Source organism: Cetorhinus maximus, chromosome 1 (assembly GCF_964194155.1).
Source record: "Cetorhinus maximus chromosome 1, sCetMax3.hap1.1, whole genome shotgun sequence".
NCBI classification, from domain to species: domain Eukaryota; kingdom Metazoa; phylum Chordata; class Chondrichthyes; order Lamniformes; family Cetorhinidae; genus Cetorhinus; species Cetorhinus maximus.
Genome location: NC_135879.1, coordinates 31,650,282 through 31,675,338, shown reverse-complemented (window position 1 = coordinate 31,675,338; position 25,057 = coordinate 31,650,282). Strand labels below are relative to the sequence as shown.

At 46.1% G+C, this 25,057-nt stretch overlaps 1 protein-coding gene across 4 annotated transcripts in view; it reads left to right on the top strand.

The window, feature by feature from the left end:
- Positions 1-14,314, top strand: part of LOC144682278 (ADP/ATP translocase 4-like) — a 98,457-nt gene extending 84,143 nt beyond the window's left edge. For all 4 annotated transcript variants that reach the window (XM_078544784.1, XM_078544923.1, XM_078544863.1 and 1 more), the window contains one exon: positions 14,105-14,314. In XM_078544784.1, coding sequence (XP_078400910.1) covers positions 14,105-14,296 — 192 coding nt within the window. In that variant the 3' untranslated portion in view covers positions 14,297-14,314. The remainder of the gene's footprint in view (positions 1-14,104) is intronic.
- The last annotated feature ends 10,743 nt before the right edge of the window (positions 14,315-25,057 follow it).

Here is a 25,057-nt window from a genome sequence, read left to right as displayed (position 1 = left end):
ACTGTAGCATGACTTCTACTCCTTTGTATTCTCATTCTTTAGATATAAAGGCCAGCATTCTATTAGCCTTTTTAATTATTTTCTGTACCTGTTCACAACATGTTAGTGATATTACCTGGATTCTCAAATGTCTTTGAACTCCTCCACTACTTCTAGCTCTTTGCCATTTAGAAAGCACTCACTTCTAATATTCTTAAATCTAAAAAGTGGCTGAGTATATTCAAGACAGAGGTTGATAGATTTGGGGATAGTTCAGGAAGGTGGAGTTATGGTAGAAGATCTTGTTGAATGGGAGAGCAGTCACGAAGGACCAAATAGCCATCTCCATCTTCTATTTCTTATGTTCTCATGACCTTACATTTGCCAACATTGAAATCCATTGGCCACAGTTCTGCCCATTCATTTATTCTATCAATATCTCTGTAATTTTATAATTCCATTTCCACTTTTTACAAAGCTGCCTGGCTTTGGCAAATTTGAAGGTGATTTTCAATCCTAACATCTAAGTTGTTAATAAAATTGGTGAACAGTTGAGGCCTCAACACAGATCCTTGCATCGCATCACAAGTCACATCCTCCCATTTGAACCCCTATTCTCTGTCTCCTGCTGCTTTAGCCAATTTCCTAATTAGGTCAACAATTTGCGTTCAATTCCACAAGCTTCAGCTTTAGCTGACAGTCTTTTATGAGGGATCTTAATCAAGCCAGGGGATTGATCCTGGTGCGAGAACAGCAAGCATGCCTAAAAGTGAGTTGTCAACCTGGTGAAGCCACAACTACCTGCATGCCAAACAGAGTAAGCAGCATGTGATAGACAGAGCTAATTGATCCCACAACTAATGAATCAGATCTAAGCTTTGCAGTCCTGCCATATCTAGTCGTGAATGGTGGCATATAAGTAAAGAACTAACTGGAGGAGGAGGCTCCACAAATATCCCCACCTTCAATGATGAGGGAGCCAGGCAAAACAGTGCAAAAAAACAAGGCTGAAGCATTTGCAACCATCTTCAGCCAGAGTGCTGGATCTTGGCCTCCTCCTGAGGTCCCCAGCATCACAGATACCAGTCTTAAGCCAATTCAATTCATTCCACATGATATCAAGAAACAGCTGACGGTGCTGGATACTGCAAAGGCTATGGGCTTGACAACATTCCAGCAGTAGTACTGAACACTTATGCTTCAGAATGAGCTGCATCCTTGGCCGAGCTGTTCTAGTACAGCTACAACGCTGGCATCTATCTATCTGGCAATGCAGAAAATTACCCACATATGGCCTGGCAACAAAAAGCAGGAAAAATCCAGCACAGCCGTTTACCACCCCATCAGTCCACTCTCAATCATCATCTAGGGAATAAACAGGTTGTCAACAGTGCCAACAAGCAGCACTTACTTCGCAATAACGTGCTCCACTGATATTCAATTTGGGTTCCAGCCAGGGCCTCTCAGCTCCTGACTTCATTATAGTCTTGGTCCAAGCATGGACAAAACAGATGAACTTGGGGTGAGATGAAGGTGACTGCCCTTGACATCAAGACAGCATATGTCCGAGTGTGGCATCAAGGAGTGCAAGCAAAACTGAATTCAGTGGGAATCGGGGAAAATTCTCTACTGATTGGAGCCATACCTAGTTAAAAGGAAGATGGTTGTGGTTAATAAAAACAGAAAATGCTGGAAAAACTCAGCAGCTCTGGCAGCATCTGTGGAGATATGGACCATATCCATATGGGCTCGAAATGTTAACCCTGTTTCTCTCTCCACAGATGCTGCCAGACCTGCTGTTTTTTCCAGCATTTTCTGTTTTTATTTCAGATTTCCAGCATCTGCAGTATTTTGCTTTTATCCAGATGGTTGTGATTGTTGCAGGTCAATTATCTCAGTCCCAGGACATTGTTGCGGAGTTCCTCGGAGTAGTGTCCTAGGCCCAGCCATATTTAGCTGCTTCATCAATGAGCTTCCCTCCATCATAAGGTCTGAAGAGGGGATGTTCGCTGCTGATTGATTGCACAACGTTCAGCACCATTTGTGACTCTGATACTGAAGCAGTCTGTGTTCTTATGCAGCAAGACCTGGCCACATTCTGGCTTGGGCCAACAACGCTCAAGAAGCTCAACACCAACCAAGACAAAGCAGCCTTCTTGATTGGCACTGCATCCACCACCTTAAATATTCACTCCCTCCACCACTGACGTGCTGTGGCAGCATTGTGTACCATCTACAAGATGCACTCCAGCAACTCAGTAAGGCTCCTTCAACACCTTCCAAACCCACAGCCTCTACCCCCTAGAAGGACAATAGCAGCAGATGTATGGGAACAACACCACCTGCAAGTTCCCTCCAAGCCACACACCATCCTGACTTGGAGCCATATTGCCATTCCTTAACTGTCATTAGGTCAAGCTTTGGGGAGTTAGGCAGTGAGTTATTTGCTCCAGAATTTCCAGCCCCTGACCTGCTCTTGTAGCTGCAGTATTTATATGGCTGGTCCAATTCATTTTCTGGTCAATGGTAACCCCCACGATGCTGATACTGGGAGATTCAGCAATGGTAATGCCATTGAATGTCAAAGGGAGATGATTAGATTCTCTACGCTGGAGCTGACCATTCCCTGGAACACTCTAACAGTACTGTGAATGTACCTACACCACATGATCTGTAGCATTTCAAGAAGGTGGCTCACCACCACCTTCTCGAGTACAATTAGGGATGAGCAATACCTTGCCAGAGACGCCCACACCCCATGAAAGAATGAAAAAAAAGACTGAATTTTCCCTGCTACTGGAGCAGCTTTACTTGCTGCTTCACACCCTCCAGCTTCTTTTCCCCTCCCTCACAGGAGAGAAAAGTTTAAGGAAGCAGAAGAGAGGAGTTAAAGGGAAGGGGGAGGTCAAAACTAGAAGAGAAAGAAAAGTAGAAAGGGGAATATTGAAGTTGAAAAAAATGAGAGGATGGAAAGGCCTAAGGGAGAGAGGAGGAGATGAGAGATAATCTTACTACCCTCAGTGCTGCTTCCAGGTGCTGTTCAACATGAAGGATATGTGGTAATCAGCAGGAGGGACCCTTGCCCATGTCTGACCTGATACCATGAGATTTCATGGGTCAGAGCCAATGTTGAGAACTTCTAGGGATACTCAATCGCAACTGTATTCCATGGTGCCACTGCCACCTCTGATGGGTTTGTCCTGATAATAGGCCTGACCAGCTGTGTACATCGGTGTCTGGGAGACCCTAATAGCACAAAGGCTCAGCCACTGCTGAATGACAAACCAAAACATAAATAAAATCCTTCAGACACTCCCACCATCAGAACACCTTCTTCCACCTTCGCATTAAACAGTCCTTCAACTATGCATACACCCATTGCACATCTGTCAAAACGGCTTCCATCAAGGACATAAGGAGGCTACAAAAGGACATAGGTTAAGTGAGGCAAAGATCTGGCAAATGGAGTACATGTGGGCAAATGTGAAATTGTCCATTTTGGCAGGAAGAATAAAAAAGCTTATCTAAATGGTGAGAAATTGCAGAGCTCTGAGATTCAGAGGGATCTGGGTGTCCTACCGCATGAATCACAAAAGGCTAGTATGCAGGTACAGCAAGTAATAGGAAGGCTAATAGAATGTTATCATTTATTGTGAGGGGAATTGATTACAAAAGTAGGGAGGTTACGCTTCAGTTGTACAGGGCACTGGTGAGACCACATCTGGAGTATTGTGTACAGTACTGGTTTCCTTATTTAAAGAAAGCTGTAAATGCGTTAGAAGCAGTTCAGAGAAGGTTTACTAGACTAATACCAGGAATGGGTGGGTTGTCTTATGAGGAAAGGTTGGATAGGTTAGGCCTGTATCCACTGAAATTTAGAAGAGTTAGAGGCAACTTGATTGAAACCTTTAAGGTACTTAGGGGTCTTGACAGGGTGGATGTGGAGAGGATGTTTCCTCTTGTGGGAGAATCTAGAACTAGGGGTTACTGTTTAAAAATAAAGGGTCGCCCCTAATTTAAGACAGAGATGAGAATTTTTTTCTCTGAGAGTTGAGAGTCTTTGGAAGTCTGCTTCCACCGTCTTTTCAGGAAGAGAGTCTTTGAATATTTTTAAGGAGAGCTAGATAGATTCTTGATTAACAAGGGGGTGAAAGGTTATTGGGGGTAGGCTGGAATGTGGGGTTGAGGTTAAAATCAGATCAGTCATGACCTTATTGAATGGCGGAGCAGGCTTGAGGGGCCAAGTGGCCTACTCCTGCTCCTAATTTGTATGTTCCTACGTAAGTCAAATTAGAACAATAAAATACACAGGGCCCAATTTTAACTCCACATGTCAGGCTGAAACCAGGCCAGGGAATAGTTAAAAAGAGGGCAGTCACCTACTCTGTCTGCTCACCCTGCTTTCCCACCATATCCTGATGTTAACCTCTTTTGAACCAAGTGAGTGGAACATTGCAGGAAGGGTGCAGGGCCCTCCTTTAAATATGTTGACCAGGTTCCAATTCCAATCCAATCGGGTCCCATGGCACCAAAACCCAGCCTCAGCAGGAGAGAATTGATGGCTTTCCTGTCAGGACAGACCTGGGTATGTATTGTGGGTCAGGAGAAAAGTTTGTTCGGATAATTATTACCCTCTTTTTAACAGATATGTGAAAGCTAGATACAGTAGTATGTCTAATAGATAACTTCATTTATTATTTTGAAACAGTCATGACAACATGACTGTATATACGTGTTTATACAGTCTGAGTCAAGAAAACTTCCCAGAAATCATTACTGATTGTCTATTCAAGGTGTTCATGGCACCTCTCCTTGAAGATAGGTAAAGTTTCTAACTGAGTTAAGCTTTGTATCCCTTTTTTATACAATTTTTCACAAACAAGTATCTTTGTCATTAACTAGCACATTGTCCAGTGCTGACTTGAGTTTCAACTTTGGGTAGTTTATGACCCTTGGATCATCGAACAGATTGCTGCATGTACAAACAAAGGTGAACATCATCCTGGTCAAGATATTGTCCTATTCTTCTCCAATGTCCTTCTGTTGTAGCGAAAATGGCGGAAGAGGCCTGAATCGAGAAGTCTCGTCCATAAACATTGCACTTAACATTTTCACAGGAGCAAAAATAGGTCCAGGTCAGGATTTGCGCATGTGGGGATCACGGAGATGGCTGCCCATAAGAATCAGCAGCTGCCTCCGGTCATGCCATTTTGGTGTAAGAAGGTCTGAAACCCAATGTGCGCAGCTCAGACCTGGTAGGAGCAGGCCTGAACTTTGTGGATTCATTATGATAGCCAGGATACCCTTTTGGATATCGCCCTAGGACTCCTTTGGGGGAGGTCAGGTATATTTTGGGGTTGCTGAAAGTAGGGATGAAGTGCATAAAGAGTGCATAAACTCACCGGAAATGTGAAGCTCATTGGAACTGTCAAAAACAACTGTCAGAAGTGCCAAGATGAACTGTCAAAGAGAGCTGTCAAGGCATTTAAAACTCTTGCCCTTTAATTGCTTGAAAATACTGTCTGGAGCATTTTTTAAAAAAAGGATTACTTGCTATTTCACTCTGTCGACATAACAATTGGTGCTGCATGATCGATTTCACAATCTGACATTACTACAGTCAGTGCCTGCCATTGCACAGATTTATTGACAGCTCCAAGTGGTCATAGACTCTTTGAAGTCGGACTAAAATTTCCAATGTTTTTACAAGGGATTATGCAATTGAATGAAATGTTTGATGTTAGAAAGGATAATGTAGTTGAAGGAATTAAATGTAATAAATGAGTTTTATGAATGAGTGTTTTTGTTAAAATAATGGGCTGAATTTTGCACTTAACGGGCCCGACCGCCTCGGTGGCGGGTGGACAGCCGATCCCTGCCGCTGAAACAGGCCACACTGCCATTTTGCGCGGGTGGACCAATTAAGGCCCGCCCAGCAGGGTTCCGACTCCCGTGTTTTTCGGGAAAATTAAATCGGCAGCAGGCGTGTTCAGACCGCCAGTTCCAATGGGGAACCGGCAGTCTATATAAAGAGCGACCGGGCAGCCTCCTTTAGGCTGTTCACCATGGCCAGTCATCAGGCAGCACAAGATTTGAGGGCAGAGGAGGAGGAGAGGAGCAGGCTGCAGGGTAGGCCAGCGGGGGACCACTGTGCCCCTCGGTTCTCAGATGCCTGCCTTGCTGTTCTCGAAGAGGTGTCCAACCATAGGGATGTCTTGTTTCCGGAGGATGGGAGGAGGAGGGCCCCCCACGTCACCAGGCAGGAGGTGGCAGAGGCTGTTAGCTATCATGATGCTGTGCGGTGCACCGGAACACAGTGCCACAAGCGTTTCAATGATTTACTGCACTCTGGAAGGGTGAGTACCATGTCAGCCTTGGCCATTTGACCCAGCAGGTAGCCTTAGTCTTTGAGCCCGCTCTTCCCCCCTCCCCGCCACGTCTTAGTGTTGTTACGGCATTTGGCGCACGCAGGGTGGGCAAACAGATAGTGACCATGCTTACATCAGCCTTAGTGGTTGAGGAGAAGATGGTTTCTCCCTGCAGCATATGTTGGTGTTTGTCGCATTTGAGTAGTCTGGGGACAACCTGCAGGGGAGGCAGCTAGACACATACTCAGAACTCCAATACATGTCTTATTGATGGTGATGAGATGGTGGAAGGGGAGCCTCAAGGTGTCGTGGCCAAGAGCCATCTGCTGGCCTCGGCGCTGCACCTAGTTGCGCTTCGTTGCCATGGGCGCTAAGACCCGTGTGTTATTCAAAGTAATGGACGCTGAATGTGTATAAGGTGTCCGTTAGGGGAGGGGTTTGAGACCAGCTGTACTATCTTCTGGGGACTTATCACCAGTAGTGTGGACGGGCCACTGTGGTTGGGTGCGGCGTGCACGTGCAGAGTACATGAGCGATCAGCCCTAATAAATGCTCTTCTGTGTTCTGCAGGCAAAAACTGAGAGCGATATGCGGGAGCGGCAGCGGACTGGTGGTGGGCACGCCGTGCTGCAGCACCTCACCACTTATGAGGAGCAGACCGTGGAGCTAGGGAGGAGGCAGGCGGCCAGGTTGGCAGGTGTCGGTGAGGCTGGGGTGCAGCGGCCAGGTATTTGAGGGCCACAGTCCCATCCACTCTCTCCCCACCATCCAAAGCACTGATGGTTGCTGTAATCGTTAATGCAGCAACACTACTCATTCACAGACTGATACAGTCAGACGTGTGGGTCATACACAAAGGTCCCTCGGCCCCTTGAGGATGCGCGTCTCTAGCACCTTCCAAAGTCGCCAAATCCCATTTGTGACCACTATCCCCATGGCTTAACATGCCATGGCATCGCTGCTGCACATCCAAAGACTTATTGCATCTTAGGAGGGTTTGTACCTCCACCACCCTTTCAGCCAGTGCGTCTCACATTACTCTGTCCAAAAGGTCCTCAGCACCTCACCTGTCAACCTCATGGCACTCAACTTAAATAAATGCCAGCACGTTAGTCATCCCTGCGCCAAGGGGAAATATTGCCTTCTGTCCACCCTTTCTATGCCCCTCGTAACGATATGAAGGTCAATAATGTGACCTGTCAATCTCATGTGCTCCATGGCAAATGTCGCAAGTGTATGCAATGTTTCCTCATCACTCCAACTCTCCATGCCAGCATGCATCCAGGTCAGGAACCTCTGCACTCTCCCCACTCCAATGCCATCCCTCCCATGAAGCACAGGTCACAACTGAACGCAGAGGTGTAGATGTGGCCTCGACAGTGTTTTCTGCACTTGCAACATGACCTCCCTTTTCCTACATTCTATTCCTCGGCTAATAAAGGCAAATCTGGCTTCGACCTTGTTAAACGCCTTATGTTCCTGTTCTGCTACCTTAACGGGTCTGCCCAGCAAGGTCCCTGTAATCGTCGTGACTTCCCACGGTCCTACCATTACTCATGTATTCCAGTACCTTGCTTGTCTTGCCCAAGTGCTTAACCGAACACTTATCCACATAACATTCCATGTGGCATTCCTTAGGTCATCTGACCGGCCTGATGTATATGCGTGTAATGTTTGTGGTCTCCTCTTGACTATTTACCACCCCACCAATGTTCGTCTCCTTCGGTTCTTGAAGGGTGAGTGACTTATGAGGCTGGGGGGGAAAGGGATGAAAGGTGTTACTGACTGAACGCTAACTAATGCACTGTCCTTGTTGTTAATTTCAGCATCACCACCGCATGGTCACCACCAACACGTCCAGAGCCCCCCATCCACACCTGAGGGCCAAGACTTGCAACTTGTGTCACATCCTTTCAGCGAGCCAGGCACCAGAGCAGCAACAAACACTTCGATGGGGATTATGACGTCGGCTAGTGTCCCGGGGCACAGTGGAGAGGGCACTTCACAATCGCTGGAGGAGATGGCACAGATAGAGAATGCCGATGGCGCCAGCAGCCGGAGGATTGCAAGGGACCAGGCACATGCTGAGTCCGGCAGTGATGATGTGCCTCTGGAGATGTCAGCCATGCAGCAGCTGCAGGACAAGCGGCAGGGTGCGTGGGAGCATCTGGCAAGGTTGCATGAGGGTGTGCTTCAGTTGGTCTCTGTGTTGGAGGAGTCCAGGCAGAGTGAAGGCATGAACCTCAGGGCAGAGCTTCAGGCTTCCTCCATTGAGAGATTGGCGACTGTCATGGAGAGGGGCTTCAATCGGATTGAGAATCTTCTGATTGGTTACACTCTGACCTGCAAGCCCTCACAGAGCTAATGGCCACAGGTGGTCATTCGCAATGTGGGAGATGTTCTGGGCACCATGTGTCACCGCTCGGTGCCCATCCATCTGCGGTGAGCAGGGAAGTCCATTGTGACCTCACGTCGGCGCAGCAGCTGCCTGGCGTCACTGCGAGCTCCTCTCAGGGCGCTCCGGCTGAGGGCAGCAGCTCCTCCACCCCTCTGCCAGTGACCGCTGCATCCGTTGAGGCTGCGACAACTGGGGAGGTGCCAGTTCTGGAACTGGCCACTCCCTCCCAGGCGGGGCCATCACAGGCTCCACAGGCCAGAGGACGGCCGCCAAGGTCATCGAGGCCAACAGGACAGCAGAGTCAGCAGGCTGTCTCACAAGCCACTCCAAGCGATGGGGCAGCACCTAGACATAGCACCCGCAAACATAAGCATAACGCACGTTAGGCACTCCACGGGTTTGCCACTGGTGATTTTGTGTTGGACCTAGATTAGGGAATATATAATTATGTATGTCAGAGTGATGTTTGTGGTTTGTTTTGGTGGGAATAAAGTCCACTTTTCTGACCATGGCTGAGGGTGTTTCCTTTGTGCTGCATTTGTATGTTTCTCATACATCTCATGAGTGTTTGAGTGGACATTGATGTTTCTGTACTAAGACCTTAGTTGCTGCTGATGAGGTGGAAGATGTAGCACCTAAGTGCCCAATGTGGAAGCGCCAGGCAATGCTGGTCCTGCTGATCAATGTGTGTGGAGCTAGCTGAAGGTTCGTTAAATTAAAGTGTCCTGGGTGTCCCTGCCTCCTTGGTGTAGTAGCAGGTTGGCGTGCTGCCTCTCATCATTGCCCTGTGCTTCCTCATCCTCTGAGCCACTGCTGGATTCATCATGTGCAGCCTCATCCACTGCGTCAAGGTCTTCATCGTCAACTGCATCCCCCCTTTCCAGCGCAAGATTGTGCAGAGCGCAGCATGCTACCACTATCAGAGACGCGATCTGGGGGGTACTGGAGTGCGCCCCCCAGGCAACGGAAGCGCATCTTGAGAAGACCGATGGCTGTCTCCACCACAGCCCTTGTGGCGCCGTGGTTCCTATTGTAGTGCTCCTCAGCTTCTGTTCTTGGATGGCGGAGAGGTGTCATGAGTCACCTTCTGAGGGGATAGCCCTTATCACCCACCAGCCAGCCATCCAGCCGAGCCAGAGCACTGAAGAGCGCCGCCACCTGGGAGTGTCTGAGGATGTAGGCGTCGTGGGAGCTGCCTGGGTACCTTGCACAAACTTGAAGAATCTGCATCCTGTGATCTCACACTATCTGCACGTTCATGGAGTGGAAGCCCTTCCTGTTGACAAAGGCACCAGGCTCACCTGCTGGTGCCTTGATGGCCACATGTGTGCAGTCCATTGCACCCTGGACATGGGGGAAGTCAGCAATGGCCTCGAAGCCTCTGGCTCGCTGTATCTGACTTGCCTGGTCACAGCGGAAGTGGATGAAGGTCAATGCCCATCTGAACAGAGCATCTGTAACCTGCTTGACACAAGTGTGGACAGCTGATTGGGAGACACTGCAAAGATCACCCACCGAGCCGTGGAAGGAGCCAGATGCATAGAAGTGGAGGGCAACTGTGACCTTCAGAGCCCCTGGCATGGGGTGTCCACCCACACAGTTAGGGGAGATCTCAGGGCCAATCATCTGGCAGATATAGTTGACTGTCTCCCTTGACAGACGGAGCCTCCTTCGGCACTGCACCTCAGTCATATTGTGGTAGCTGCTTCGCTGCCTGTACACCCTGGCAGCAGGTTTTCTGCGGCCCCTTCCACCTTGGACAACCTCTTGGCCCTGTGCCCCTTGTGCCTGCGCTTGGCCTCCCAAAGGTGGCTCCCCTGGAGGCTGATTGTGCACTCCTGTCCTCCTCCTTATTCTATCCCTCCCTCCCTCACAGGAGCTGCCTCCAGTGGAGATGTCAGAACCCATACCTAGGCTAAATGAAGGCCTCCAGAAAGCTGCAGGCACAATAAAGATTACTGTCTGCAGAGTGCTGAGCTGAAGCTTCAAAGTACAGAGAAAGCTATTAGAAATCAATCTGAACTGCTAACAATCACACAGGCAAGTTTAAAACACTTTCTGCCTTAAATACTTAGAAAAAGCATAAACAACCCCTCTGAGCCCACATATCCCACCCGTGGATGAGGTTTGTTAAAAAATCGGTTACCTGCCTGCCTGTTGGGCCCGTGCGTCGAGCCAAAGATCGCACGGGCTTCTCAAAATCGGCTTCAATTGCCGAGTTAAGGGCCTTAACAAGGCCTTCAATTAACGGAGGGCGCGTGTTGTGCTTCATAGCGCGCACACGCCCACCTAAATATCGCAATACCGCGCGTTGACATTGGGGCACGCACGCGACATTTTAAGTGCTGATGTGCGGGCTCCGCCACTCGCACGTCAGCCATAAAATTCTGCCCCATACTTAGAATACTGTGCACGATTCTGGTTGTTTGCAATGTGAAGAGGATATATATCAACTTTTTTTTAATCTTTAGATGTGGCTAGTGTGATGGTGTTTATAAATTTTTGCTCCCACGTTGGAAGCACAGAGTCACAAACCCAAACTGCCTTCACCAAGAAGGTGGGGTTGAGCCACCTTCTTGAACCACTGTAGGTCCCAGGCATTTAAGAATCAAGAGCCACATGTAGGCCAGACCAGGTAAGGACAGCAGATTTCCTTTCCCAAAGGACATTAGTGAACCAGATGGGTTTTTACAGCAATTGACAATGGTTTTATGGTCATCCAGATTTTTATTGAATTCAGATTCCACCATCTGCTGTGGTGGGATTCAAACCCAAGCTCCTAGAGCATTACCCTGGATCTCTGGGTTACTAGCACCAATTACAATACCACTATGCCATCATCTCCCCCTATTAAAATGATACAGAAGGGGTAACAAGCATGCTAATGCAGTTGGAAAGATTAGCTTATAACCCAATGTGCAGAAATAAAATTTCAGTAAGCAAGTGGTTAACCTGTGGAACAGGCTCCTTGGAGAGATGGTAAAAACAGGTATTGTTGATTCATTCAAATGCAAATTAGATTTATTTCAAAAAATATTGTGTGACACAATATATGAGTAATTTGGGACATGACAGATGTAGTATGCTTGAAAGGAACAAACTTTGGACTAAAGTCTCCCAAAACTTTTCACCACTGAGCTTCTGCTTCTTATGTCTGGGTCTGTTGTAAACTAATCAATATTGAATGATTCCCATGAATTTTTATTCTTCCACTGGAAGTGGACATCCCTAACTGCCCTTGAGAAGTTAGTAGTGAGCCACCTTCTTGAACAACTGCAGTCCAAGTGTTGTAGGTACATCCACAGTGCTGTTAGGGAGTTCCAGGATTTTGATCCAACAAAATTGAAGGAATGGCGATATAATTCCAAGCCAAGATGGTGTGTGACTTGCAGGTGGTGGTGTTCCCGTGTGTCCGCTGCTTTTGTCCTTCTAGATGTTAGTTCGCGTGTTTGGAAGGTGCTGTCAAAGGAGTCTTGGTGAATTGCTGAAGTGCATCTTGTATATAGTACACACTGCTGCCACTGAGTGTCGGTGATAGAGGGAGTGAATGTTTAAGGTGGTGGATGGGCTGTCAAACTTTTTGAGTGTTGTTGGAGTTGCACTTATCCAGTTAAGTGGAGAGTATTTCATCACACTCCTGACTTGTGCTTTGTAGATGGTGAACAAGCTCTGCAGAATAGGAAGATGAGTTACTCACTGCAGAATTCCCAGCCTCTGACCTACCCTTGTAACTACAGTATTCATATGGCTAGTCCAGTTAAGTTCCTGGTCAATGGTAACTCCCAGGAAGTTGATAGTTATACTGCAAATCTGAAATAAAAACGGAAAGTGCTGGAAATATTCCAAGAGTAATTTTCCACTCGAATTTCTCTCTCCTCAAATGCTGCCAGACCTGCAGAGTATTTTCAGCGCTTATCTGTTTTTAGTCAACTGCATTGTTATTGTATCATGTGACTGCCAGGTGGTGGCAGGCAAACTAGATGGGCCCTGGTTTTGTCATCTCCTTATGCTATTCTCTTTCCCTTTCCTTTCGGAGAAGAAAGGTGGAATAGTATGGTGTGATGAGAGCATCCACCAGTTGCTGCTGGGATGGGAGTTGGAAGGAAAATGTGACCCTCTGAGGCTTCCTTCCACCTACCCCAAACATTCATAATTCCCATTGTGTTCCTTATCCCTTCACCTTTCCACTACCTGTTCCCCTTCCATCCCCTCTTCTTGAACAGTCCACTCAGTGCTTGTATCCTCCCCTTGCTTCACTGCTTCTTCCCTCACTCTAAACCTTCCCAACTGCTTTCTCCAAGGGAGAGTAGCAAGAGGCTGTGGCCTGCTCAACCAATTTCCCTACCTTGTCTTCCCATCTTTTTTCTTCGAAGAGTTTGCTGGCTCTCAAAATTCAACTCTCTTTCTTAAAAAAACAAACCTGTATGAGGAACAAAAATACCTGTCCTTTGTTTATGTCTTTCCCTCTTTGTCTCTTGGCTATGAGGGATTTGAATCTATTGCGCAGATATACATGGTTACTGTTTGACCTTTACCAACTATCTGGTGGGGCTAATTAGTTGGCATCAAAATTGAACCAGTGATTTATTTTGAAAATTGAAGCATTTTAATTGAAGAAAGCACTTAACTCACCCCCTCAGTTTAAATTTAATATGTTTTTTTTTAAATACAGAATTATATAATCAGAACACTTTCTCTTTCACATAAATGTACAACCTATCTCTTTTTATATTTAGTGTGAATGTTACCTTGGTAAAGCTTTTGCAATGTGTCCTCTTGTTTTCAAATAATCTTGAGAAATAAGTAGAGAATGCTGTGTGCTAAAAGGAAATACATTGCTATAAGAGCTGAATGAACAGTACTGATCCAGCCTGGAAATATAGATTCATAATCACACTGCATAATCCAAATTTATCTCAGTCATGTGAGCAAAAAAATCAAGTCTAAACCAAGGTTTTTGGAAGAGTCTAAGGCCTTGAGTAAAACTTGAATTAAAAATATTAGAAGACAATTCAATGGACAAATTTAGTAATTTTTTTCCTCAAATTTGTTAAACCCTTATTTTCCATTTAGAAGTTCCAGTCACTGAGGAGAAAAATGGCATCTAAAAAATTAATCTTATGGGAATTTAAGAAGCTAAATTGTGCAAAGGGTGATGTACCCTTGATGTAAAATAGCAGCTGTTGCATGTTACAATGTAGCATCTTTCGCATTGTAAATATCTCAACAACACCTACTGAATGTATTCATAAAAAGTTATAGATGAAATGTGTGCTCCACGTAAATATATATAATAGGCAGATTGTGATACTAAAGAATATACTGTGAATTTGAATCCTATCTTTTTTTTAAACCACAGAGCGGTGAAGCGATTAGACAATACAGTGGGACATTTGACTGTTTCACAAAGATCTATAGGAATGAGGGATTCGGTGCTTTCTTCAGAGGAGCCTTTTCAAATATCTTGCGTGGCACTGGTGGTGCTTTAGTGCTTGTGTTTTATGATGAAATTAAGAAACTGCTAATTATGCTGGAAGAGAAACTGATTTAAAAAGTTAGTTTCAGAATTCAAATGTGTGTGTTAAGCATTGTTGTACATTTGCTGAATGGATTTTTCCTTGGGCAATGTATTTTTATAATTAGAAAAAAATGAGTTTAAAAACCTTTACTTGCTCTTATTTTTAATCACTAAAACACTTTGGTGGTTGACCCTTAACTATGACCCATAACTAGAACCTTGAATTCAAATTCTTAATGCTGTTTGTCATGAGTTCATGAGATATTATGTTCCTGCTATTTAATTGAGCCCTGTAGGCGACAAGGCATTCCAAAATGCTGACTGGTCATGGAAATTCATAGGTCAGGCATTCTACCTTTCTAATTAGAGAATGGTGTATATTGGCAAGAGTCTGAAAAGGGGCATAATTCTTATATTGTGTGTCCCTGTTGATTGTGTTCCCTACCATCATTTATACCGGTGTTTGTCAAAGTATTCTCTACTCATAGACAGCTCTTAGCTTAGATGTCTGCAATATTTAGGAGATTCCTCCAGATTTTAGTAGAACTTGTCTAGATATCATGACTGGCCACCACTTCAATCCGCACATTATTAAATCCACACATGCATGGGAATAGGTTTGTAGAGTGCAACATCAAACGGTTTTTTCAGTGGAGCAGATGAACATAGTATTTAGACAGCTTCCATCATAATTACAAGATATCAAAACAAAAATGGGTTTTAACACAAAAACAACCTCAATGCGGAACGCAGCAAGTTAGCAACATTGTTTATGTTATCTTTTAAGCAGTTATTGGTTATTCAGGCCATAACTCAATGTAGCATGCAAAATGCTTCATTCTAATGACTAATAATGAAGGCAGAATGTGAATTCTTTCTTTAAATCACTAAAAGAATTTGATTTCTGTGCACCTTTTTTTGTAGATTACTGACAATTTAGAACAATAATAAAACATAGAAATTTCAGACTGCTGTGTTTATCTAATAATTTTGGCCCTTCTCTTTTCAAACTAGGATCTTCAGAGTTAAGTTTTTGGCATTGGTGAGCCACAGTTTTGTATACCTTTGAACGGTAAAGTACTTGGGTATCTCGAGGCTTTTTGATGGTTGAGCCATATGGACAGGGAAAATCCCAGATATTTCCAATCTGTGTTTAGTTAGCTGACCTCAGGCTGTTTAACAATGAGAACACTGAATTTAGTGTAATCACTGCAAGATAAGGGAGAGTAAAATGAGGGATATTGCTTCTGGTTTATTTGTATGAGTCACTGCCATCAGGATACAATATTAAGTCAAAAAATAAGATCAGTTTGAATGCAGCATAAAGGGAGCCATTCAGCCTATCGCACCAACAGGGGTCTCTAAAAGAACTATTCAGTAATTCCCATTGCTCTTCCAGTTATCCTTTTAATTTAATTTATTTTTTAATGATTATGCACACCATCAGATTTCTGATGGGACATTCGATATCTTAATGCAGCACTTCCCAGACTATTTTCCAATAGGATCGCATTAAAACACTTGAAAATTAACATAACCCCAGACAGCATCAAAAGCAAAACAGTAATAAAGCAGCATAGTAACATTCAGTATATAATTATTAAAGTTCTTGTATTGTAGATCAACATATATAAATATGAAAATCTGTGTTTTTAAAATACTTGGTAAAAATGTTGTTATTCTATGTACTCACTAGTCCATTACTTCACCTGAGCCATTCCAGGTCATGGACCTTGAACAGAAAGCAGTGGAAGCGAAAGTTGAAATTCTTGAGGTGGCTGATGTTAGGGCCCAGGTTATTCCACAGTGCCAGGGTGACGGGGTTGGGCTCAGGCTGGCCACAGCTCAGCAGCAGAGGCTTTGCTGCTGAGTTCATGTTCAGGGCTAGACTTTAAGACTCTGAAGCCGTCTGGGGTAAGAGCCCATGGCCTGGAGAGAGAGACCGAGAGACTAGCAGGGCAAGGGCAGGACTGGAGCCACCTAGGTCCTGTTGCAGGGAGGCAGTCTCGGAGGGGAGGGGGTCCGTGAATCCATTTGCTATTTCTGCAACCCCAGTTGGGGTCATGACCTACAGTTTGGGAACTGCTATCTTAACGACTGCGCATTAAGAAAGGATCCTTTACGTTCTTTCAAGAGAATCTTAAATTACTGGACTGGAATTTGAAGGAAAATGGCACTGCTATGGTGCATGGCATTACTGTTTCCATAAAAATATAATTCCATTCCACCTGCGCCCTCCCCCGCCCATAAAATCGATACCATTTTTCAATTTGGTGGATTAATGCTGCTTTGATCGCAGCTCCCATTTGGTCTGAACCAGAATGATATTATTAACCTGATTTGTTGGCATGATTTATTGCTCCAAGATTGCATTCACTTAAATTAAGATCTTTTTACTGAGCTTTGCCACTTTGCCAATTCACTTAATTAATGTAAAGATAATTATTTTTCTGTAAACATTCCTGATAAGAGAATTGAATTTTTAAAAACCATTTAATGTTTGTAGCGATTCAATTCATAATTTTATGAATCCATACACTTTTTTCTTGAATTCACACTCCATGCATCAGTAAATATTTTGTTGAAGGAATAAATGTAAAATTAGTCAATTTGAAGAGTTAAAATAGTTATTAGAGACCACAGGCAGAATCTTCCGGTCCTGCCAGCAGCAGGAAGCGTGGCAGGTGGAGGAACTTTATTTGGTGTGAGGCCAAAAATCAGCTTCCCAAGTTCGGGATGAACTGTAGCAATTTTGTTCTCAGGGCTTTCAAGGTGGATTAAAGGTAGGTCAAGCTTCCTGACGAACGATGTCAGGAAGCCCTTTTACATGCATTAAAATGTCATGCATGCTTATTAAAAGGCCAGCTCGCCGGAATTAAGTTCCCCACCAGTCAGAAATTAGAACATTCACATTTACGACTGCATATAAGTGATGTGTACCTGGCAAGGTTAACTTCTTCCACGACTTTGAAGTGAATAGCCACTGATTGAACCTTCTTGGGGAACGCTCACAAATGTCAGCCACCTGATTGAGATTGGCTCAAACTGCGCGAAGGCTGGACATGGGAGAAAGGGCCAGCGGGGAAGGGTGCAAGGCTGCCCTGGGAAGGAAGACAGACTGTCCCGGCATGTTAGAAGGGTATCAGGGAAAGGAAGCCAGACTCTGCCGGGCGTGTTTAGAAGGGTCCGGGCAAGGAAGGTAGACTGTTCTGGGCATATTAGAAGGGCAAGCATGTCATGCATGTCTTGGTCCTGTTTTACAACCTCTTTGGGCAGTTAACATCGTAAAGTGATGTCTAAAGGGTGTAGTCCATGAGTTCCTGAATTTGGTCCTAGGGGTTTAAGGAGGGTATTGGGACTCGGAGGGTAGTCACAGTCAGATGAGGGAGTTGGATCAGGTAGGTGGAAGTGCTAGCCTCGTGGCAGGGGGCTGTTAATGGATGGTCTCATGGGGGAAAGTCAGGGTACAGCTGGCTTTGGAACAGGAGGGGTCAGGACGAACATGGGCATGCCGACAGTGATGGGAACGGGGGAGAACAGGACATCAACATAAATGATAATTGGTTCCAGGGTAACATGGGTGAGGCTGAATATGAGGGAGAGAAATGAGAGGTGGTGATTGTGGAGGAGAATGGGGAGAGGTTGGTAGGTAACAGTGGGAGGGTAGAAGGTGCTTGATGCACTGGCAAACCTCACGCACAATGCTGAAGTTCTCATGGTTGTTGCGCAGTTTGTTAAAGCTCTCAAGCATTCAATATGGGAGGGGTCTCAGACAAATGGGAGCAGGTAATGTCTCTTTTTCTGGGGCAAGTAAAGGGGCACCCTACCAATAGTCCACTCCATGGAGAACCAGGCTCAGCTGAGTTCTGCTCCTGAGGTTCCAACGCCCAATAAACCAGCATTGCTCCATGACTAATGGGTCGCATTCCAGCAAGAACATATCAGTGTATGGCGCTGCTGTTCATTCTGTGCAATTAACTATCTGTTGCTGTCAGAGGGGGAGGTGAACGTGGTGGATGGCAGCAAAGTCCTGATTCCAAACCCCCCTTCTCCCTGGTAAATGGTCATAGCTGACAAGGGCTCAAGTGGTAAATCTTCCTATGATACCAAGGCAATGGTCTCTATAAAATCTCGAGGGAAATTGAGATAAGCTGAATAGTGTCTGAGGGAGGGTTTTCACACATTAATGTGCAATGCCTCCTTACACAGTAATGGATGAATGGGAGGAACACTCATCTCTGGTCCCCCAGGATGTCCTTCACCTGGAAGCGGTGGTTTGGGAATGCCATGCGGTGGTCACTCCTACTGATACTATCATGGACAGATGCATCTGCAGCAGGCAGGTTGGTGAGGATGAGGTCAAGTATGTTTTTCCCTCCTGTTGCTTCCCTCACCACCTGCTGCAGACCCGGTCTAGCAGCTATGTCTTTTAGGACTCGGCCAGCAGTGGTGCTACTGAGCCACTCTTGGTGATGGACATTGAAGTCCCCCAGCCAGAGTACCTGATACCACGAAACTTCATTGTTCAGTTTCATTCCTTTTTTGAGACTTTGCAGGGGTTTGATACAACTGAGTGGTTTACTAGGTCAAAGTCAGCCATGGAGTCACATGTAGACTAGGTATGGAAGACAGATTTCCTAAAGGGATAAATAGAACAACAGACATCATTAGACTTTTAATTCCAGATTTTTATTGAGTTCAAATTCCACCATCTGCCATAGCAGGATTTGAACCCAGGTCCCCAGAGCATTACCCATGGTCTCTAGATTACTAGTCCAGCAACAATACCACTACATCATCACCTCCCCCTGTGTCTAGAAGGGAGCCAGGCATAGGTCTTAGCACTGGCCTGCTGGCTTTGAGCTTGAGAGAAACCTGTAAAGGGTATGTTCACTAAATGTATTACTTCAATGTGTTCACCGAGGCACCAATGATGCAGGCTTCAGGTACCTTGCCTTGTTATTGGCTCTCATCCAAATGAGGAGAAGGAGGGCCCTTCGCAGCTTAGTACAGGGCTGTGAGGAGCAATGGCCTGAGCAGCAAGACGCAGTGGGGCCTAAAGAAGGCCAAGTGCTGGCAAACGGTCCACTGCAACAGCAACCATTGACCTGACCCCCCGATGTATTGCAGGCAGTACTCTTATCTAGAAATGAGCTATAGGCAATGCCAAAGGCACCTTCATATGTCCTAGGATGTGGTTGCTCATATCTGCCAGTTTCTCCAAGATGAGCTGCGGCTGCAAGGACTTGGTGGGAATCCCATACCAGTGGCATTGAAGATCACCGCCGACTTGAACTTTGTCAGTGGATCGTTCCAGGGCTCCACTGGGGACCTGTGCCGCATCACCCAGTCAGCAATGCACAAATTCATATGGGAGGTCGCAGATGGCCTGTTCAGGAGAACACACCAATTTGTCCAAAAGCCAGGCTACAAGAGAGTTGGGATTTTCAGCAACCTCAGATTGCTGCCCTATTGACTTCAGGGTGCTATTAACTGTACACATATAGCCTTGAGAGCTCCCTGGCAGCAGCCAATCTCATTTTTCAATAGAAAAGATCCCACTCTTTGAACATGCAATTTATTTGTGATCACTGAAGGCAAATCCAGCATGTTTGTGCTCGGCCCCCCAGGAAGCTCTCACAACACATATATTCTGACCCACTCCCAGGTGCCACAGGTTTTTGAAGGACCTCGGAGATTGCCGGGCTGGCTTCTAGGGGACAAGGGATACCCCTAGAATACGTGGCTGGTGGCACCAATCACCGTCTGCAGAGTGCTGCCTAGAAGGGCTACAGAGATGCACATGTTTCCACTAGGTACATTATTGAGCAGACAATAGGCCTCCTAAAGGTGGGGTTCAGATGTTTAGACTGCTCCGGAGAGGCTCTCCAATACTCATCACAAAGAGTGTCCCAGATCATTGTTGTCTGCTACGCCCTGCTCAACCTAGTGCTACAAAGGAGGGATATCATGTCTGAGGAGACAAGGAGCAGCAACATGTCTCCTCCAACGAGGATGGTGGAGGAGATGGAGCTGATGAGGGCCAGGATGTTGCCAAGCCACATGTAGAGGCAATAGCATGGGTACAATGTGGCAGACAGGCCTGCGCCAATCTGGTACCTACAGATTCCAGGCAGAGTAAGCTACCAGCACATTTGTTGAACTTTTTTGTTTTCAACCCTCTGCTGGCTGGAAGGCCCCAGCACCTTTTTTCTCTAATGTACCTTGATTTATGATAGCTGAATGAAATTGCACTAGGTAAGGCCTGCCCTGCTGTGGTTTGATCCTTTGCATGTGTCAAACTAAGCTAAAATGCAGAGCCCTGGTGCTAAATGCGTGCATTAGAACCTGCACAGCATTCCATTCTCCTGAGACCTCAAGCACCTGTAAGTAGTGTTGTGATTCCACCCATGCACTCTGAAAATGTGGATGGCAACTTGGAAACAATATCAAATCTAAACTCACCAGAGATGCACTCATATCACCCTGACACCTGCTCCCAAAGGGGGGCCAAACTGGCAGAGGGCTCTTTCAGGCAGAGTCAGATAAATGGGCCCACAGGGAGTGGCAGCATGAGAACAGCATTTGGCCCCTCAAAATCATCCCTCCATGCAGATTGATGAGGGGTGAGTGCCACTCATTCCCCATAAACCCATATATCCTTGACATCTTATGTTGAGAAGTTTTGAGGTAACTTTGCAGTCCAGTCACTGAAAGTGCCTCACCTGCAATATGGGTTGCTGAGGTACAACCATTCTGGATGCTCCAATCACAGAGACCCCTAAAGTCACATTTCTAGATGGCCTTAGCATGAGTGTATGACTGTAATCTGATATTGTGGACACCCCAGCCAAGGTGAACTTCTTTGCTGCATGGACCTGCAGAGTCCTGTTAGAGTTGCTGATGCTTCACAAGGAAAGCTTCACAGTCCTCAGCACACAGACCCATTTTAATTTCTCCCTTCCCATATACTCTAAAACCCCAGTCAAATGATGTCCAATGCACTTTGGTTGCAAACCCTTTATGCAAGATCTACTCACACCTTTGATAAGGAAACAAGCAGGCCAAACAAATCTCCATGTGAGGTCTGACAAAGGCTTCAAGCAACTGCACACAAACCTCTTAAATTTAGGGCAGTCTCCAGTTTTCTACTATTAAGAAGACAGTGTAGAGCTTCAGTGTCTCAACCTGAAACTGCACCTACAGTGTTCCTTGCCACTCAGCTGATTTAGCTCCCCTCAAATAGTTGTGACATCCACCCACATCTCACATCAGGACATTGTGTGCAGGAGGTGCAATGACCTCAATGAATACATTTTCAGAGGTCAGAACATGGTAAGTCGCAAGTAATGGCTTGCATGAGGAGTGGCCGGACAGCACATTCACAACTGATAGCCAGTGCTTAATCATGCAGATGTGGGATTATTAAGTAATCACAATGTTGATAATGTGGGAGAACTGAATCTATGGGAGTCCATGATCAGACTGTGATGGAGGCCCACGTTCCAGCGCCTTAAATGCCCACGACCATTGAAGCAACTATCAGCAAGATGGAATCCAGGAGATTTCCAAACAATGAAAGTGAACATATGTTTACAAGTGTCAAAACTATATAAATGATTGTACACCTGTGTGCCTTCAATACCTTTAATTTTTCTTACTGCGGCGTTAGAGGCAGCCTGTTGACTGCTATGCCATGTTGACCGTGATGACTTCAGTGGGCATCCCCTGGTGGCCCGAGGCCTTAAGGGCCCCGGCCTGCTAAGGGTCTCCTGCTCGGGTGCAGCCACCTTGGCCTGAACTGCTGGAGGCAGTGGGGTCACTGGCAGAGGGGATGTGGAGCGGCAGACACCGTTGGAGTGTCTTGGGGAGAAGCCATGGGTATCCAGCTGGCGCTCTTCCTCCCTGACGGCACCTCCCTGACTCCTTGAGGAGAACATGCACTTTGAGGGAAGTCAAGGTGCCCCATCCCCTTCTCGCATAGCTACTGCTGCACTGCACTCATGACTAGAGCGATGGAGTGCAAGCCCGAGTAGCCACTGTGTGTTCTGCTGGACCTGAGTCTCCAGCTTGGCCGCCACACTTTCCATGGAGGCAGCCAAGTGTTCGCATGCCAGAGCCACAGCAACAGGCAGCACATGAACAGACTCTTCCAATCTTCAGTCCAGTGCGCATGGTCTCTGTCAACTCTGCCTGACATTACCCTGCCTGTTTCTGCATCTCCATCAGATCTCCTAGGACCAAGTTCAGAGGCTAATCATCTGCTTGGGGTTCAGTAGGGGTCTGGTCTCCAGCAGCCCTCCTAGTGCCCGAGACCTCAGCTATCACTACTGCTGCCATATCAGTGATGTGCTCACTAGCTTGTGACTCCGAGCCTACTCTAGAACCTGGACCCACTGAGGTGAGTGTGTCTGCACTGGTGGAAGGTGCAGCTGAACGCCGTAACGGTACATCCTCTGAGGATTCTGAGGCACTCTGTCAGAGGTGGGTCTGGGGCTGTGGCTGGTTCAGCTTGCAGTCCTCCCCTGTTTCCTGCTGGTATCTGGAATAGAGAGAAGAAAAATTTAATGATTGACTAAGCAGGCTCCTTAATTAAATACATATCACATTCTGTGGGCCCAGTTATCATCTGCAGACTGGAGGCATCCTCACTGGCTTCCTGGGTGAGTCATATTTTGCCCTCAGCACAGACACGGTCCTGTTCCTCCCCGGGTAGCTCGGCAGCCATCTCATACGGAGTGAGGACGTGAATATCAGCAATTTCCTTCTCTGGTCTAGGAATATTCCTGCTTGTAATGGGTGTTCTCCTGCAGAAAGAAGGATTGATTGTCATACCAATATTTGCATAAGCAGTTCAGGAGTGTGCATGTCATGGTAGCTGCAGGGCCCTCCCCAGTAAATTGCTAAGCAATTTGTCCTGCCACCTATATGAGATTGAGAGCATGCTGAGGTGGGCATACATTCAGTGCAGATTTGATGAGTGCTGCATCCCAAACTTGTGTGACATCCGTGTGAACTTGCACACTTGGACTGCCTGATGCCCTTACGAGAGTGTCAGTTTTCAGTGAGTAGATGGTGCACTTACCCTGGCAGAGCACAGTAGACCAATCATCCTCTTCCTGCACTGTTGGGCATCTCTGCGCTGGATCTCATGGGTGCTAACTTCCGCTGTGACCTCTGTCCAGGCTACCATGGTCAGATTGGAGGGCCTCCTGCTGCCATCTCTGGGAAACAGCATCTCCTACCTTTCCTGGACAGCCTGGAGGAGAATCTGCAGGGAGCCATCGCTGAACTGTGCGGCCACAAGTTGTTATCTTCTCAATGTTTTTGTGGATGCAGAATCCAGATCTCCTGGCCTGCATTGCACATCTCTTCCCCCCCCACCCCCGAGAATCTTGGACCCCATGAGGTAACGGCAGGGATGGGAACTTCCTGCCTGTCCCACTACGAGGTTCGCCGTGCTCAGCATGGATACATAAGCAATGCCATCCTGCCACCCAGCAGGAATCACTCCCACTTCTGCACCCACCAGCGAACTTAGACTTCAGGGCGGAAGATTCCCGTCCCACATTTCTGAATTTAAAGGCAGAGCTGTGAAATAAATTATTAAATAATTACTTCCTACAGAAGTTGCATTGAATTTTTATACACATATTCCCCTGCAAAATTCAGCACCTGTGCTTTGAAATGAATTTGCCTACCAGCATGTAAAAATAATTATAATTCAGAAGTCTCCAATTAGCTCAGATATCAGCAGCCATAGGTGCTGCCCATATTACACCCGGGAATAACTTGAGAAAACAAAATAGGACTCCAGTTGAATTTGTGGTTTTATAACCCAGAATAAAAAGTGAATAAATAATGCAGAATTAATAACAAATATTTCTCAATGGCCATTGGCTGTTTCATTTATGACTGGCTTATTCGAATGCATATTTACAGCAAATTTTTGTGTAATTTTGTTTTGAAGAATGGGACACAGAATGGCTTTAATTTGAGGTGTCTAGGGCCAAATGGGCCATTCCAGAAAATTGTGGGTCTATGCTCTCTAATTATCAATCAGTGGAAATAGTTTTTCCATGAATCTCATCAGAACCTCTCATCATTCTGAAAATCTCAAAACTGAGTTTTGTTGGGTCGGTGGTGGCTCAGTAGCTATCAGGCAATTAACTGCCTGGCATCACGGCTCCTGTCATGTTAAGGCCAGGGATGCTGTCTCCAAGAGTTTCCAGCCAAAGCCACAGAGAATGGTGGCCACTGCTGGGACTGCACCCAGCTGAGAGCAACATCACAGACGCCACCCTGGAACCATGGTAAGTGGGATCAGAATTGCCAGGGTCAGGCAGGCCCAGGCTAGGTGAGGGCCATTGCTGCCAACGGGGCTTTCAAAATGCCTAATGAGACCTTCCCTGTGTGCGCATAGGAGGGCCCCGGTTCCCCCAAACTGCTCAGCCACAGAGTAATCTGGAACATACAATACAGTGCAATAAACAGGTTGAGCCTATAAAGAAATTAGAACATTACCTGGTAGGCGCAACTCTGTTCATTAAACAACATCCTATTCTTGCAACCGCGTCCTTTTCAGTACCATATGCCTTCATTTTATCGAGAGCCTTCTAAATGATACCCTATTAATCACAAATTCATAGACTCAACATCCACTACATTTCCTTTATACATACACTCCGTTGAACCTATAGGGCAACAAACTGAGAGCTGGAAAGTGGGTTTAGGCATGGTAGCTCTTTTTTGGCCGGCAGTCACAATAGACTGTGTAACCTCCTTTTGTGCCAT